The sequence below is a fragment of the Hyperolius riggenbachi genome, chromosome 10 (genome assembly GCF_040937935.1).
Source record: "Hyperolius riggenbachi isolate aHypRig1 chromosome 10, aHypRig1.pri, whole genome shotgun sequence".
Lineage (NCBI taxonomy): Eukaryota > Metazoa > Chordata > Amphibia > Anura > Hyperoliidae > Hyperolius > Hyperolius riggenbachi.
Genome location: NC_090655.1, coordinates 272,119,267 through 272,134,749, shown reverse-complemented (window position 1 = coordinate 272,134,749; position 15,483 = coordinate 272,119,267). Strand labels below are relative to the sequence as shown.

The following is a 15,483-nucleotide window of genomic DNA, read 5'->3' as shown; positions in this document are numbered from 1 at the left end:
TTTATAAGTAGGAGTCTTACAGCTTGGTGATACCGCAGCATATCAGGGAGGCCCACACCACCTAGTAAGCAGATTGTAGCTTATTCTCTATTTCCTGGCCAGCCATATGAACCTAAGCAGGGTGGAACGCAGTATCAGCAAGGGTGAACCTGGAATGTCTAATGGAAGAGCCTGGAAAACATGTAGTAGTCTTGGTAGGACGTTGATCTTAAGGGCATTCATTGTGCTCAGCCAGGAGAGTTTGAGTGCACTCCAATAGGAGAGATCTCTAGATATGTTTTGAAGGTTCTCCATTTGAAGGAAAAAGCTTTGGACAGAGTCTGCACTACCCCTCTAGCTGATCACGTTCAGGGCCTCCATTTTGGAGAGATTCATTTTGAAGTTTGTAACTGCAGAGAATGCTTCTGCCTCTTTAAAGGAAGTTTGGTATCGAGATCAATGGTTTACTGAGGTAAAGGAGCAGATCGTCTGCATAACGTGCTAACTTAAAATTGAGGTTGTGAATTTTTATTCCTGAAATGTTGGTGTTTTCTCTGAGGGTGTTGGCAAAATGTTCCATGCATAACACAAACAATAGGGGTGAAAGGGGACACCCCTGCCTGGTGCCATTCCGGATGGTGAAGGCTTCTGAAAGGATACCGTTAACTTTAACTCTGGCCATAAAGTTATCAGAGAGGCCCATTATTCTATGGATCCACTGTGGGCCCAGCCCGATCTGGTTTAGTGTTCTTCATAGGAACCCCCAATGTTTCCCATCAAAAGCCTTCTCAGCATCAACCGAGAGAATACATGGGGTATCTCCTGTTTCCTTGCCCATGCTATCACACCGTGTTGCCTGTGTTGTCTCTTGCCTTTCTATATTGTGTGAAACCCGCCTGGTCAGTGTGGAGAGCCCTGGGCAGGATGGGCTTCAGTCTGTCTGCTATAATTTTTCGCATAGAGCTTAACATCTAAGTTGATGAGTGAAATTGGGCGGTAGTTGCCACAGGCCCTGTGAGCTTTCCTTGGTTTCGGAATGACTGAAATATAAGCTTGGAGAGCCTGGGGTGGGAAGGGGTAATCCTGTGAGACTGGGGTGGGAAGGGGGTATCCTGTGAGCCTTGGGGTGGGAGGGAGGGGGTATCCTGTGAGCCTTGGGGTGGGAGGGAGGGGGTATCCTGTGAGCCTTGGGGTGGGAGGGGGTATCCTGCGAGCCTGTGGTGGGAAAGGGGTGTCCTGTGAGCCTGGAGAGGGAAGGGGGTATTCTGTAAGCCTGGGTTGGGAAGGGGGTATCCAGTAAGCCTGGGGTGGGAAGGGGGTATCCTGTGAGCCTGGGGTGGGAAGGGGGAATCCTGTGAGCCTGGGGTGGGAAGGGGGAATCCTGTGAGCCTGGGTTGGGAAGGGGGAATCCTGTGAGCCTGGGTTGGGAAAGGGAGTATCCTGTGAGTCTGGGGTGGGAAGGGGGTATCCTGTGAACCTGGGGTGGGAAGGGGGTATCCTGTGAACCTGGGGTGGGAAGGGGGTATTCTGTGAGCCTGGGTTGGGAAAGGGAGTATCCTGTGAGTCTGGGGTGGGAAGGGGGTATCCTGTGAGCCTGGGGTGGGAAGGGGGAATCCTGTGAGCCTGGGGTGGGAAGGGGGAATCCTGTGAGCCTGGGTTGGGAAAGGGAGTATCCTGTGAGTCTGGGGTGGGAAGGGGGTATCCTGTGAGCCTGGGTTGGGAAAGGGAGTATCCTGTGAGTCTGGGGTGGGAAGGGGGTATCCTGTGAACCTGGGGTGGGAAGGGGGTATCCTGTGAACCTGGGGTGGGAAGGGGGTATCCTGTGAGCCTGGGGAGGAAAGGAGGTATCCTGTGAGCCTATACACACACTCACACATTACTATACATTATGGTGTGTCCATAGGGTGTCAGGCTGGTTATGGAGTACAGTCCATAGGACAAGGGAGGGGTAATAAGGGAAGTTAGAGACTCGGGGACAGTTTAGAATTAGCACACACAAAGGTCAAGTATAAAAGGTTTATTAGAAAATATTTCTAACAAGCAAATCACGCAAAAAAAACCCCCTCTTAGTAATAAAACATATGTAGACATTACAAGGCCCATATTAGGGATGATTAATGAGATGCAAATAATACTGACTTCATGCAGGATTATGCAGGATTATGTAAATGTTGTATGCAAATTTATGCAGCTGGAAAATGGACCAATGAAGTCCTACCAAGGTGTAAATCGCTTGGTCTACTTTCAAGCCACATATATTTGCATTTGGATGTTACATAATCCTGTATGAACTATTTGCATCACAAACATGTGGCATTTTCCTGCCTAAACCATATTTAGTTGCACCCACTGTAGGCCTTACATATTTGGCAAATTAAAATTGTTACATTTTTAATTTTTATTTTAAATAAATGATTAACTGTTATTTGCAGCCACTGTAGAGGAGGCCTTACATATGTGGCATGCTGAGCTTTACCTGCCTGTACATGTAAAAGGAATATACCTGTCAATGCCGATTCCGCCGAGACCCAATCAGAATCTGCCGCTTCCATGTCTCGGTGCTCGTTCCCCGCTGATAATGCTGCCGGTGGCTCACAGGCAGCACATTCTGATAGGTGGTGGGCGCATTCCCAGTACGCCCTCCGCAAAGGTAAACAGTAGTCAGCTGACTCCAGTCAGCTGACAGAGCGGTGTCAGCTGATTCTACAACAGACACCTAGGCAGGGCCTTGCCATGTGATTGGTTGTGCAGAATGTGGCCGGCCACTGATTGGATGCTGTATTGTATGTAAACCTGCAGAGTGCTCTCAGTCATCGCCCGTGATAAGCATAGCTTTGACTAGTTGCTGGGTGCGCACTCAATTGTTACTGATATTCTGGATATTGACCTTGGCTTGTATTTGACTACTCTGTTGTGATTAACCTCTGCTTGATTCCTGGAAATGCTTGCTTGCTGCCTGGACCGATCTTGCCTATTATCGCAAACCCCTTGTTTGCCGTCTGGACCGACCTCTGCTAGTTACTGGACATCCCTTACTTGCTGCCTGGACCGACCTCTGCTAGTTACTGGACATCCCTTGCTTGCCGCCTGGACTGACCTTGGACTGTTACTGGATATTCCTTGTGTGCCACTTGAACTGGACGATAAGTATAAGTCTACTTTCCTTATCAGTCAACTACAGTGTGCATAAAGTCTCGGCCTAACTTTGTCACATATCATCTGGAACTTCTGCTATCTGTTGCATAACTTTGCATGCAGACTAAAAGGAACTGTGTCATAACTTGTGTCAACTATTACCTGTCGCTAAATACTGCATGTAAGTCTGCTTGAACTATTTCATAACTCAGATCAATCATCATTACTGTTGAATAACTTTGCATGAAGACTTGTCATATCTGCATTACTTATTACCTGAACTTTGCATGTGATGCTGCTGTACTGTTGTACTGTGTTACTAGCCCAGTGTTCTCCCCAGACTCTTTAAGCCGGGTGCTCCACCCGGCTAGTTTTGGTGAGCACCCGGCTGTCATCGGCTCACTTCCTCTGCTGTAAGCAGAGCTGCACACAGAAGCACCAGCCCTGCATTCTCTCATCTCGCCCCACCCGGCTACTTTTTCATGCCACCCGGCTGGAAAAAAATTCTGGGGAGAACACTGTAGCTTCATTAGTGGCTCCTGGTGATATATCTGCCTTCTACGTCAGCTTGTATGCCTTGCTTGCCTAAATCCTAATTAGGGCCAGGTCATTTTTTCTTCATTGGGCCACTGCAGCTTTAAGGTCTCGCTACAGGGCCGTAAAACTCAGCACACAAGTGATCCCCCCCCCCCACCACCACTTTCTTCCCACCAACAAAGCTAAGCTTCCTGTTGGTGGGGTCTGATCGCTCCACCAATGTTTATTTTTTTTTTACAAATAGTTTTATTTTTTAATAAAATTGCTTATTTTTTTATTATTTTTCCCTCCCTCCCCCCGTCAGCCTATCACAGCGGATCGCTCCTGTGTCCCCCAGGGGGGCAGCTGTGTCACATGGTTGTCCCCAGTACAGCACTGCCATAGATCGCACCTCTGTATAGAGTTATTTGCTCATAATCTCTCCCCCAATGTACAATTAGCAATACTCCTGTTCTATTTCTGTATCCGCTGTCTCACTGCTCTTCCTGCTTCACCAATATAAACAAGTCCGCAGGGGCCCTTCAGCCCACACACAGCAGTGTTCTCCCCAGAATGTTTTTCCAGCTGGGTGGCATGATAAAGTAGCCGGGTGGGGGAAGGTCACGCTGGGGGCTACTCAGTGGTGGAATCACACCGGGTGCTACTGGGTGGTGAAAGGATCACACGGTGTGGCTGGGAATCAGGCTGGGGGCTATTTGGTGGGGAGAGGGTGTGTTTGGGGGGGGGGGGGGGGTAGAGGTGATCACACTGGGTACTGCGGGGGGCGGGGGGATAATGTTGGGTGTTACTGGGTGGGAGAAAAGGGGTTAGCACTGGCTGCTGCTAATAGAGGAAGGGTGGGGGGTCTCACACAGAGTGATGCTGTTGGGGAGGGGAATTCTCAGTCAGGGTGCTGCTGGTGGGTTGGAAGACCTCTCTGACCCCCTATCCACCAGCAGCATTCTGTGGATGTCCCTCTCCATTAGCATTGCATCTATGAGACCTCTCCAGCCAAAGGGAGACTCCCCCTCCTCTATTAGCAGCAGCCAGTGTGAGCCCCCTTCCCCCCCCATATAGCACATTGTGCAGGGGGCTGATAAGCACTAATTTGTATCCTTGTGCAGCCTCGTACCTGACCTGGGATCTATTCTTCAGCAGGAGACAGCACAGGCTGACATCTCCACCCCCCTCTGTCTAGAGGGACACGAGTGCAGCACATCCAGATACACAGCGGCCAGGCAGCAGGGCCGGTAATTATTGCTCTTACAGGCACTTTATGGGGGGGGGGGGGGGGGGCATGCCTGAAAGAACAGAGCAACGCAAACTTCAGCTCCTTGCTCCTATGCTGGCTGCAACGTCACCCGTGCTGCCTGTAATTCACCGGAACTTCCCACGTACTTGATGACGGGGGAAAGATGTAGACATGTCTGTGAACACAGCAGTGCGTCCTCTTCTAACTTCATCTCCCCTGCTGCTTGTAACATCACTGAGCTTTCCCCGCCCCTCCACACTACACACAGGAGCTGGGGAGGAGGGCGGAGATAGCATCTCTGAGTGACAGCTGGCCGGCTGCACAGACATAGCACTGCCCGCTGTAATGAGAGGAGGAGAAGGAAAGTCATTCTGCCACAGACCAGGGCAAACGGCAGCCGAGAGGAGGACAATTTCAGGTGGGCGCTCCGCACAGCTGAAAGGCTCTGGGGAGAACACTGCACAACATGAACTCAAGCATGAAAATCTGCCCCTTACTTCAACCCCTTCACCAGTGGATGGATGTGAAATGGTAGCACTATTTATTATTACATTGCAGCAATTACACCTGAGACAAGGTACAGAGCCCCTTCTTGGTTCAGGATCAGCCAGAATTTACCTAGCTACACAAAGGGTATAAGTGCAGACTTGTTTTTACCTTGGGAAGCAATAATCTCCGTCTATCAATAGCTCGGACCTCCCCACTGACCTTCCACAGGACAAGCTCATCGTAACCCTTTCCTGTCATCTTACTGACTAAAACTGCCGACACTGTCGCAATCCACCTTACTTGGCCAAATGTGCTGAGCCCTCAAATCGCCAAAGCGGACAAAGGAGGGGCCATTGTGGTCCAGGGCAGGCCAGTGCACAGAATGTGGATGGAGCTATGCTACAACTGAACTGTAAATATCACTACAAGAAATATGACAGAGACCCAACCCAGACTGCAGTAATAGAGCTTCTCGTCAGCAATCAGAGAAGGATAAGCAAAGCTGAACAAGCCTGTTATTGGCTGCTGCACTCCTCTCTCCATCCTCCCTACTTCTGGCTATGTTGGGGAGATGGAGAGCAGTGTGCTGTGGCCAGTTCAGGTTCACTTAAGGTTAAGCTATGTTTCCCTGCTCCTTACTTATTACCACCAGTGTGAGATCTCTCATGTCTGACAAGGCTTGCTTTCACACTAAAACATTTCCCACACTCAGCACATGAATAGGGCTTCTCACCAGTGTGAGATCTCTCATGTCTGACAAGGATTCTTTTATCACCAAAACATTTCCCACACTCAGTACATGAATAGGGCTTCTCACCAGTGTGAGATCTCTCATGTATGACAAGATCTGATTTCAGTATAAAGCTTCTCCCACACTCAGCACATGAATAGGGCCTTTCACCAGTGTGAGATCTCTCATGTCTGACAAGGGTTCCTTTTTCACCAAAACATTTCCCACACTCAGCACATGAATAGGGCTTCTGAGCAGTGTGAGATCTCTCATGTCTGACAAGATGAGATTTCTGTGCAAAACTGTGCGTTCTCTCATGCATGACAAAGTTTCTTTTAGCACCAAAACATTTCCCACATTCAGCACATGAATAGGGCTTCTCACCAGTGTGCATTCTCTCATGTATGACAAAGTTTCTTTTATCACCAAAACATTTCCCACACTCAGCACATGAATAGGGCTTCTTACCAGTGTGAGATCGCTCATGCATGACAAGGGTATATTTCTGTGCAAAAAATTTCCCACACTCAGCACATGAATATGGCTTCTCACCAGTGTGAGATCTCTCATGCGTGACAAGGGTTGATTTATGTGCAAAACATTTCCCACACTCAGCACATGAATATGGCTTCCCACCAGTGTGAGATCTCTCATGACTGACAAGGGTATCTTTAGCTCTAAAACATTTCCCACATTCAGCACACGAATAGGGCTTTTCACCAGTGTGAGATCTCTCATGTATGACAAGATTAGATTTCTGTGCAAAACATTTCCCACACTCAGCACATGAATATGGCTTCTCACCAGTGTGAAATCTCTCATGCGTGACAAGGGTTGATTTATGTGCAAAACATTTCCCACACTCAGCACATGAATAGGGCTTCTCACCAGTGTGAGATCTCTCATGCGTGACAAGGGTTGATTTATGTGCAAAACATTTCCCACACTCAGCACATGTATAAACCTTCTCCCCAGTGTGAGATCGCTCATGTAAGACAAGGTGTGATTTCCGTAAGAAACATTTCCCACACGTGGAACAGGAATAAGACCCTCCAGCAGGGTGAGAGCTATGCTGGGTATGAGGCCCCTCAGGGTTAGACAAGTGAGGGGAGTCTGGGGGAATATTTGGGGTCACCAGGATATCTGCAGGAGACTCTTGTCCAGTGACATCATCATCCGCTGTACAGTCTGTGGATACAGAGAGACGAGTCTCTGAGAGGTTCCTGATGCCGGGACTCCGCCCTGCAAATAGAGAAACATCATCACTTCCTGTTAGAGAATTCTGAGGGGAGGAGCAATTATCATTAGGGAGGGTCAGTGAGCTGCTGAGAATTCCATGTTCGTGTATAATAATTTCTCATTTCACTTAATCAACTTAGGCTATTTTGTGCAGATCCATCACATAAGATAAGAATAGGAAACAATAAAAATTACAGGTTTGAATGTAACAAAATAAGTACAAAGCCGGGGAAGGGGGGAGGTAGGGGTGTGTTAATACTTTTGCAAGGCACTGTACCCACCCACTGGGCTATGAGGAGGAGGAGCCTGGAGATGGCAGCCTTGGCAAGTTGCTCTCTCTGATTGTTTTTGTTTTTTAATATTGCCTTGTGCAACCCAACCCAGATAACCTTCCCCAGTGAACAAATACTGAGCATTCAGGACTCAGCTGTACCTGATCTATCACTGGATACTTCATCTACTCTTATGGTGTGAACACACTTGAAAGATAAATGAAAGATATCAGACCAATTTTACCACCTTCCATGTAGTATGAGAGCCATACTCTAAGCAGTCTATTCTATGGAGCTGAACTCCCCATCAGGTAAAAATCTTTGCAAGATGCTGCTTACAAAGACCGCTGTACACATTCAAAAGATCAGTATCTGCAAAAGATCTGTTCCTGCAAAAGATCCGGCCTTGCAAAATGCATTCATAGTCTATGAGATCTGCAGATCCTCATACACACCTTGTTTAACAGACTTCATCTGCATATCTGACAATCATCTGCAAATCTGAAAATCCATCCTGGTGGATCTGATCTGCAGATGAATGTCTGTTAAACAAGGTGTGTGTGATGATCTGCAGATATCATAGACTATGAATGCATTTTGCAAGGCCGGATCTTTTGCAGGAACAGATCCTTTGCAGATACTGATCTTTTGAATGTGTACAGCGGTCTTTGTAAGCAGCATCTTGCAAAGATTTTTACCTGATGGGGAGTTCAGCTCCATAGAATAGACTGTGTAGGTATGGCTCTCATACTACATGGAAGGGGGTAAAATTGGTCTGATATCTTTCATTTATCTTTCAAGTGTGTATGTAGCATTAGCCTTCTGGGGAATCTGACCAGTGGAGCTACAGTACTGAAACAGGCAGTGAGGCTTAGAAAAAGAGGCAAGCTCTCCAGGTGCACTTTTTGGCATAGAGGACTGTGTTCACCACTACCTGGAATCATACTCTCTAATGTCAGGTCAATATACAACAAACTAGAGGAGCTTCAACTACTGATCAGGACTAAGAAGGACTTTTACCTCTCTGCTGCTCTTTGCTTCACAGAGACCTGGCTGTCTGAGTTGATTCCAGACAATGCTCTGCAGATTAATGGATTTACACTCTATAGATCTGACCAGGACCCACTTATTTCTGGCAAAGGTGGAGGGCTCTGTTTCTATATCAGTGATAAGTGGTATAAGGATGTCACGGTTATTAGGAGGACATGCTTGGCTGGGATGGGAACACTCTTCATAAACTGCAGACCCTCCTATTCACCCCGTGAGCTTTCTTCATTTATTCTGGTTGCTGTGTACATCCCTCCACAAACATGCATGCAGCCTGCGCTCCAGGAACTCGCAGATCAGATCACCGAGGTGGAGAGGGGGCACCCTGATTCTTTTCTCATCATTCTAGAGGAGTCCAACAGTGCCAACCTAAACAGAGAACTTCAAAAACACAAGCAACTAGAGGAAGTAAAACACTTGGTCACTGTTACACTATGATTAAGGACTTGCATCACTCTGTCTGCAGAACAGCTCTGGGGAACTCTGATCATGCTGCGATACGGCCCATCCCGATACACTAAGACTAAAAACTGCTAAACCTGTAGTGTCCACAGGTAAGAAATGAGCGGCTTTGATTCAACAGACTGGAACATATTCAAAGACTCCACCAGTGATCTAAATAAATATACTGATGCTGTGAAAACATGAATTATTTGTTGTGGAGAGACCTGTATTCCCACTAAAAAGTGTATCAGTTACGATGACAAACCCTGGTGTTATGACTTGAGCTGTCAGTAGCCTGCTGGTGGCAGCACTGGGTAACTTTTGCATGGACTTCCGCTATCCACCAGCAGATGTCTCACCTCATATTGGGAACTGCATTTCTTTGGCTCACCTGCAGATGGAACTCTGAACATTTTGAACAGTCACCTGACCTCTTACTTGCCTGTTTTAAATGCTCAACGATTGTCCCAGTTAAAAAAAAAATAAAAAAATGTATATGTATAAAATGACTATAGGTCAGTTGCTGTTGCATCATTGGTCATAAAAGCATTTGAAAAAACGGATAATGGCTTATCTGACACCCCTCACAGATCCCCCTGCTGGACTCTCTGCAATTTGCTTATAGGTGAAATAAGTCTGCAGAGGATGCTGTAAGAATGTGTCTTCATTATTTACTAGAGCATCTGGACTCCTCAGGAACCAATGATAGAATTCTATTTATGGATTTCAGCTTTTCAGCTCTGCATTCAACACCATAACACCATCACTGTTACACAGCAAGCTCTCCCAGCTAAGCACTCCTGAATCCATCAGCAAATGGATGACCCATTTCTTCACCATCAGGAGACAGAAGGTTAGACTAGCTTCCTGGTGCAGCAGCAACAACTTGGAACTTAATGATCTTCAGCCCATGGGGATGATAATATCTCCTCATAATCAGACATGCATCTACAGAGACCCAAGTAGAGGCATTCAAATTTATTGGGTCCTTAATCTCTAACAACTTTAAATGGGATAACAATAAAGTCACTATCAAGAAAGTTCAAGAGAGGATGTACCACCTACGGCAGCTGAATATGTTTTGCCTACTACAAAAATGAATGCTGCAGGTCTTTACTGTGATCATCAAATCCATCACAACATCAACCATGACTGTTTGGCTCGTGCTCCGTATGAGAAAAAGGTGAGACTGCAGCGCATCATCCAATCAGCAGAAAGAATAATTGGCTGCAGCTTACCTTTCCTGCAAGATCTTTATGCTAGCAGGTGGAGAAAGAGAGCGACCAAGATTGCCTCTGACCCCTCCCACTCTGCTCACTCCATCCTCCAGCTTATGCCTTCAGGAGTGAGATACCGGTCAGTCACAACAAAGACTTCCAGGCACAGAACAGCACCTTCCATCAGGCAGAAGCCATGCTTAACCTCCCTGGCGGTAAGCCCGAGCTGAGCTCGGGCTATGCCGCGCAGGAGGATTTCTCCGGATCTATTGGGGCGATTGGCCCCATTCAAAGTGCTGTGCGCGCAGCCAGCACTTTGCTAGCCGCGCGCACAGCTCGATCGCCGCCGCTCTGCGGCGATCGCCCGCACGCAGCGGCGAAAGAGGGCCCCCGCAAGAGCCCTGCGCTGCCCGGACCAATGAGTTCCGGGCAGCGCTATGGGCTGGATCGGAGGCGTCTGACGTCAGGACGTCGGCTAACGTCCATGACGTCATTCCGATCGTCGCCATGGCGACAGGAGAAGCCAAACAGGGGAATGCGTTATATACGCGCTTCCCTGTTTGCTATTAGTGCCGACGACGATTGCACTAGAGGGACACATGCGCCCTCTAGTGGTGTTTCATGTAGCTACCACTCTGGTAGCTTTACATGAAACAAAACAAAACAAAAAATTAAAAAAAAAGGATTTTTGCCCATTTGGGAAAAAAAATTAACCGCCAGGGAGGTTAATGCAGAACCACGCTAGAGCTGCTAGGACTGAAAAGCATTACAGCATAGAACTGAAAATGAACACTTCTCACCAGGTTTACTACCACTATAACTTATATACTGTCCTTGACTTGTAATATCTATACCGTCTCTCCTAGCATTTCATCGGTGTCTGTTAAGTAACTGTAAAGTCAAATTCTTTGTACAGATGAACTTATTTGGCCAAATAAAATTGAATCTGATTCATGATTGTTCAGATGATCATCAAAATCATAAAAAAAGGATTTTAACGATCATCTGAACAATAAAATAGTAAAAACAAAAGTGTTTGCTTACTAAAAAAAAAAGAAAATAAATGAACAAGAAGAACACTGTATTATTTATATCATTAGACATCAGGGATTTGAACAGCCCCAGGTGCTTCTGTGCTTACAATATTTTTATGTAGCCATTATCATTGTGTGTAAGGAGAGGCCTTCCACATACAGTACAGCAGCAAGGTGAGAGGTGTGCAGTGTAACAGTGCATGTGACTATATTCTCTATCAGCTGCAGCCATTATCTCTGTGTGTAAGGAGAGGCCTTCCACATACAGTACAGCAGCAAGGTGAGAGGTGTGCAGTGTAACAGTGCATGTGACTATATTCTCTATCAGCTGCAGCCATTATCTATGTGTGTAAGGAGAGGCCTTCCACATACAGTACAGCAGCAAGGTGAGAGGTGTGCAGTGTAACAGTGCATGTGACTATATTCTCTATCAGCTGCAGCCATTATCATTGTGTGTAAGGAGAGGCCTTCCCCATACAGTACAGCAGCAAGGTGAGAGGTGTGCAGTGTAACAGTGCATGTGACTATATTCTCTATCAGCTGCAGCCATTATCATTGTGTGTAAGGAGAGGCCTTCCACATACAGTACAGCAGCAAGGTGAGAGGTGTGCAGTGTAACAGTGCATGTGACTATATTCTCTATCAGCTGCAGCCATTATCTCTGTGTGTAAGGAGAGGCCTTCCCTATACAGTACAGCAGCCAGGTGAGAGGTGTGCAGTGTAACAGTGCATGTGACTATATTCTCTATCAGCTGCAGCCATTATCTCTGTGTGTAAGGAGAGGCCTTCCCCATACAGTACAGCAGCAAGGTGAGAGGTGTGCAGTGTAACAGTGCATGTGACTATATTCTCTATCAGCTGCAGCCATTATCTCTGTGTGTAAGGAGAGGCCTTCCCTATACAGTACAGCAGCCAGGTGAGAGGTGTGCAGTGTAACAGTGCATGTGACTATATTCTCTATCAGCTGCAGCCATTATCCCTGTGTGTAAGGAGAGGCCTTCCACATACAGTACAGCAGCAAGGTGAGAGGTGTGCAGTGTAACAGTGCATGTGACTATATTCTCTATCAGCTGCAGCCATTATCCCTGTGTGTAAGGAGAGGCCTTCCACATACAGTACAGCAGCAAGGTGAGAGGTGTGCAGTGTAACAGTGCATGTGACTATATTCTCTATCAGCTGCAGCCATTATCTTTGTGTGTAAGGAGAGGCCTTCCACATACAGTACAGCAGCAAGGTGAGAGGTGTGCAGTGTAACAGTGCATGTGACTATATTCTCTATCAGCTGCAGCCATTATCTCTGTGTGTAAGGAGAGGCCTTCCCCATACAGTACAGCAGCAAGGTGAGAGGTGTGCAGTGTAACAGTGCATGTGACTATATTCTCTATCAGCTGCAGCCATTATCTCTGTGTGTAAGGAGAGGCCTTCCCCATACAGTACAGCAGCAAGATGAGAGGTGTGCAGTGTAACAGTGCATGTGAATATATATTCTCTATCAGCTGCAGCCAAAGACATATTAATGCTGATCACTCACCTGTTCTGCTCTCTGTAAGAGGGTCCTTCTCCATAGTTGTCCTCATCAGGTCACCCTCCTCTGCAGACCGCTGATCACTCCTCACATACATCTCTTCTTCCTCTTTATTTTTCCTCATCATGTCTCCCTCCTCCATAGACTGCTGATCATTCCTCACATACATCTCTTCTTCCTCTTTATTTGTCCTCATCATGTCACCCTCCTCCATAGACTGCTGATCACTCCTCACATACGTCTCTTCTTCTTCCTCTTTACTTGTCCCCATCATGTCACCCTCCTCCATAGACTGCTGATCACTCCTCACATATGTCTCTTCTTCTTCCTCTTTAATTGGCCTCATCATGTCTCCCTCCTCCATAGACTGCTGATCACTCCTCACATACGTCTCTTCTTCTTCCTCTTTCTTTGTCCTCATCACATAAGCCTTCTCCATAGATGTCTGATCACTTCTCACATATGTCTCTTCTTCTTCCTCTTTAATTGTCCTCATCATGTCACCTTCCTCCATAGACTGCTGATCACTCCTCACATACCTCTCTTGTTCTTTGAGCTCAGATCTTAGTTCTGAAAATGATAACATAGTATAGCTGTAAGATATTAGCAGTAGTAAACAGAGCACAGAAAAGAGCATAATGCTAGAGGGTGATAATATCCCATATGCTGCGGTATTCGGCACATTCAGTATGGTTATCCAGTGGCACTGTCCTAAGGAAATGGACACAATGGACAGATCCTGCCCCTTCAGAACCTCCCTCAATCTGCAACAACCTGATTGTACAACATATTATTGGCTGCCGGCATTAGTGACTGTTGCTATGAACAGCTGCTGGGAAAGCTATCAGGGGAAATGTCCTCCTGCACAGGGAAGAGATACTGGCCTGCCTTCCATAGTGGCTGGGATAAACATAAACCTCCTGTGACTGCAGTAATAAACACAGATGATAACAGGTGTATTTAGATGCATGATTTATAGCATAATACATATGAGAAATACATAGAAATAAGGTAAAACGGAGAGTAAGCACATGCGAGAAGCATCAGCTGAACATAATATTAATCCTGACATTTGTTTAGTGCCTTTTTTCCTGTTGGGCTCAAAGCGCTCAAGGGCTGCAGCCACCCTGCCCAGGAGGCCACCCTGCAGTGTTAGGGACTCTTGCCTAAGGACTCCATACTGAATAGATACTGACCCCAGAAAGGACTCAAACTCTGGTCTCCCATGTCAAAGGCAGTGCCCAGTTACCAGTACACTATCCAGACACATAAGATGATAGCTGCTCCACAATGATCTTATGGGCCAGTCACAGCTCCACACTGACCTCCTCTGTGTATGTCCACCCCCGACCTCTGCTCTGCTCAATATATATATAAAGTATGTCCACCCCGACCTCTGCTCTGCCCAGTATATAACAAGTATGTCCACCCAACCTCTGTTCTGCCCAATATATAACAAGTATGTCCACCCCGACCTCTGCTCTGCCCAATATATAACAAGTATGTCCACCCAACCTCTGTTCTGCCCAATATATAACAAGTATGACCACCCCGACCTCTGTTCTGCCCAATACATAACAAGTATGACCACCCCGACCTCTGCTCTGCCCAATATATAACAAGCATGTCCACCCCGACCTCTGCTCTGCCCAATACATAACAAGTATGTCCACCCCGACCTCTGCTCTGCCCAATATATAACAAGTATGTCCACCCCGACCTCTGCTCTGCCCAATATATAACAAGTATGTCCACCCAACCTCTGTTCTGCCCAATATATAACAAGTATGACCACCCCGACCTCTGTTCTGCCCAATACATAACAAGTATGACCACCCCGACCTCTGCTCTGCCTAATATATAACAAGTATGTCCACCCCGACCTCTGCTCTGCCCAATATATAACAAGCATGTCCACCCCGACCTCTGCTCTGCCCAATATATAACAAGCATGTCCACCCCGACCTCTGCTCTGCCCAATATATAACAAGCATGTCCACCCCGACCTCTGCTCTGCCCAATATATAACAAGTATGTCCACCCCGACCTCTGCTCTGCCCAATATATAACAAGTATGTCCACCCCGACCTCTGCTCTGCTCAATATATATCAAGTATGTCCACCCCGACCTCTGCTCTGCCCAATATATAACAACTATCACACAATTACCTCTTCTAGCCAGGTCTCCTCTCCTCCTCCAATTTCTTCAGTCCGTGTCCTAATAATTTTATGCCTGACCTGTTTACATCATTTCCTGTCTTTGGCTACACTATTACTTCCTGTCTGTGCGTTCCACCTGGGAGGTGTGATGTCGCCATCTTGTGTTAATTAGGCCAACTGCAGCATCTGTTTGTGGAATCACCTGAACTCAGCCATCCAGTGCTATTGTATTTTGTATTATTATTATTAATTATTATTATTATTATTATTATTCTCTATAACTGCACAACCCCAACTACATCCTCATCGCCTCCCATTTTTATTACTAGCATTAGCATATGTATGCCTGTTGGGCATTGCCAGAATGTAGGATAGGTTACAGTGGGGGGATTAGTACAGACATTGGTATGATGGATTTGTTTGATTTTTCAATAAAACAATCAA

The 15,483-nt window shown here is 46.6% G+C and overlaps 1 protein-coding gene across 1 annotated transcript in view; it reads right to left on the bottom strand.

Moving 5' to 3' along the window:
- Positions 1–15,127, bottom strand: part of LOC137535437 (zinc finger protein 585A-like) — a 39,554-nt gene extending 24,427 nt beyond the window's left edge. The window contains exons 1-3 of the mRNA XM_068257269.1: positions 15,049–15,127; positions 12,886–13,449; positions 6,061–7,343 (exon numbers count right to left, since the gene is read on the bottom strand). Of these exons, the coding sequence (XP_068113370.1) occupies positions 6,061–7,343; positions 12,886–13,393 (1,791 nt within the window). The 5' untranslated portion in view covers positions 13,394–13,449; positions 15,049–15,127. The remainder of the gene's footprint in view (positions 1–6,060; positions 7,344–12,885; positions 13,450–15,048) is intronic.
- Between the last annotated feature and the right edge of the window lie 356 nt (positions 15,128–15,483).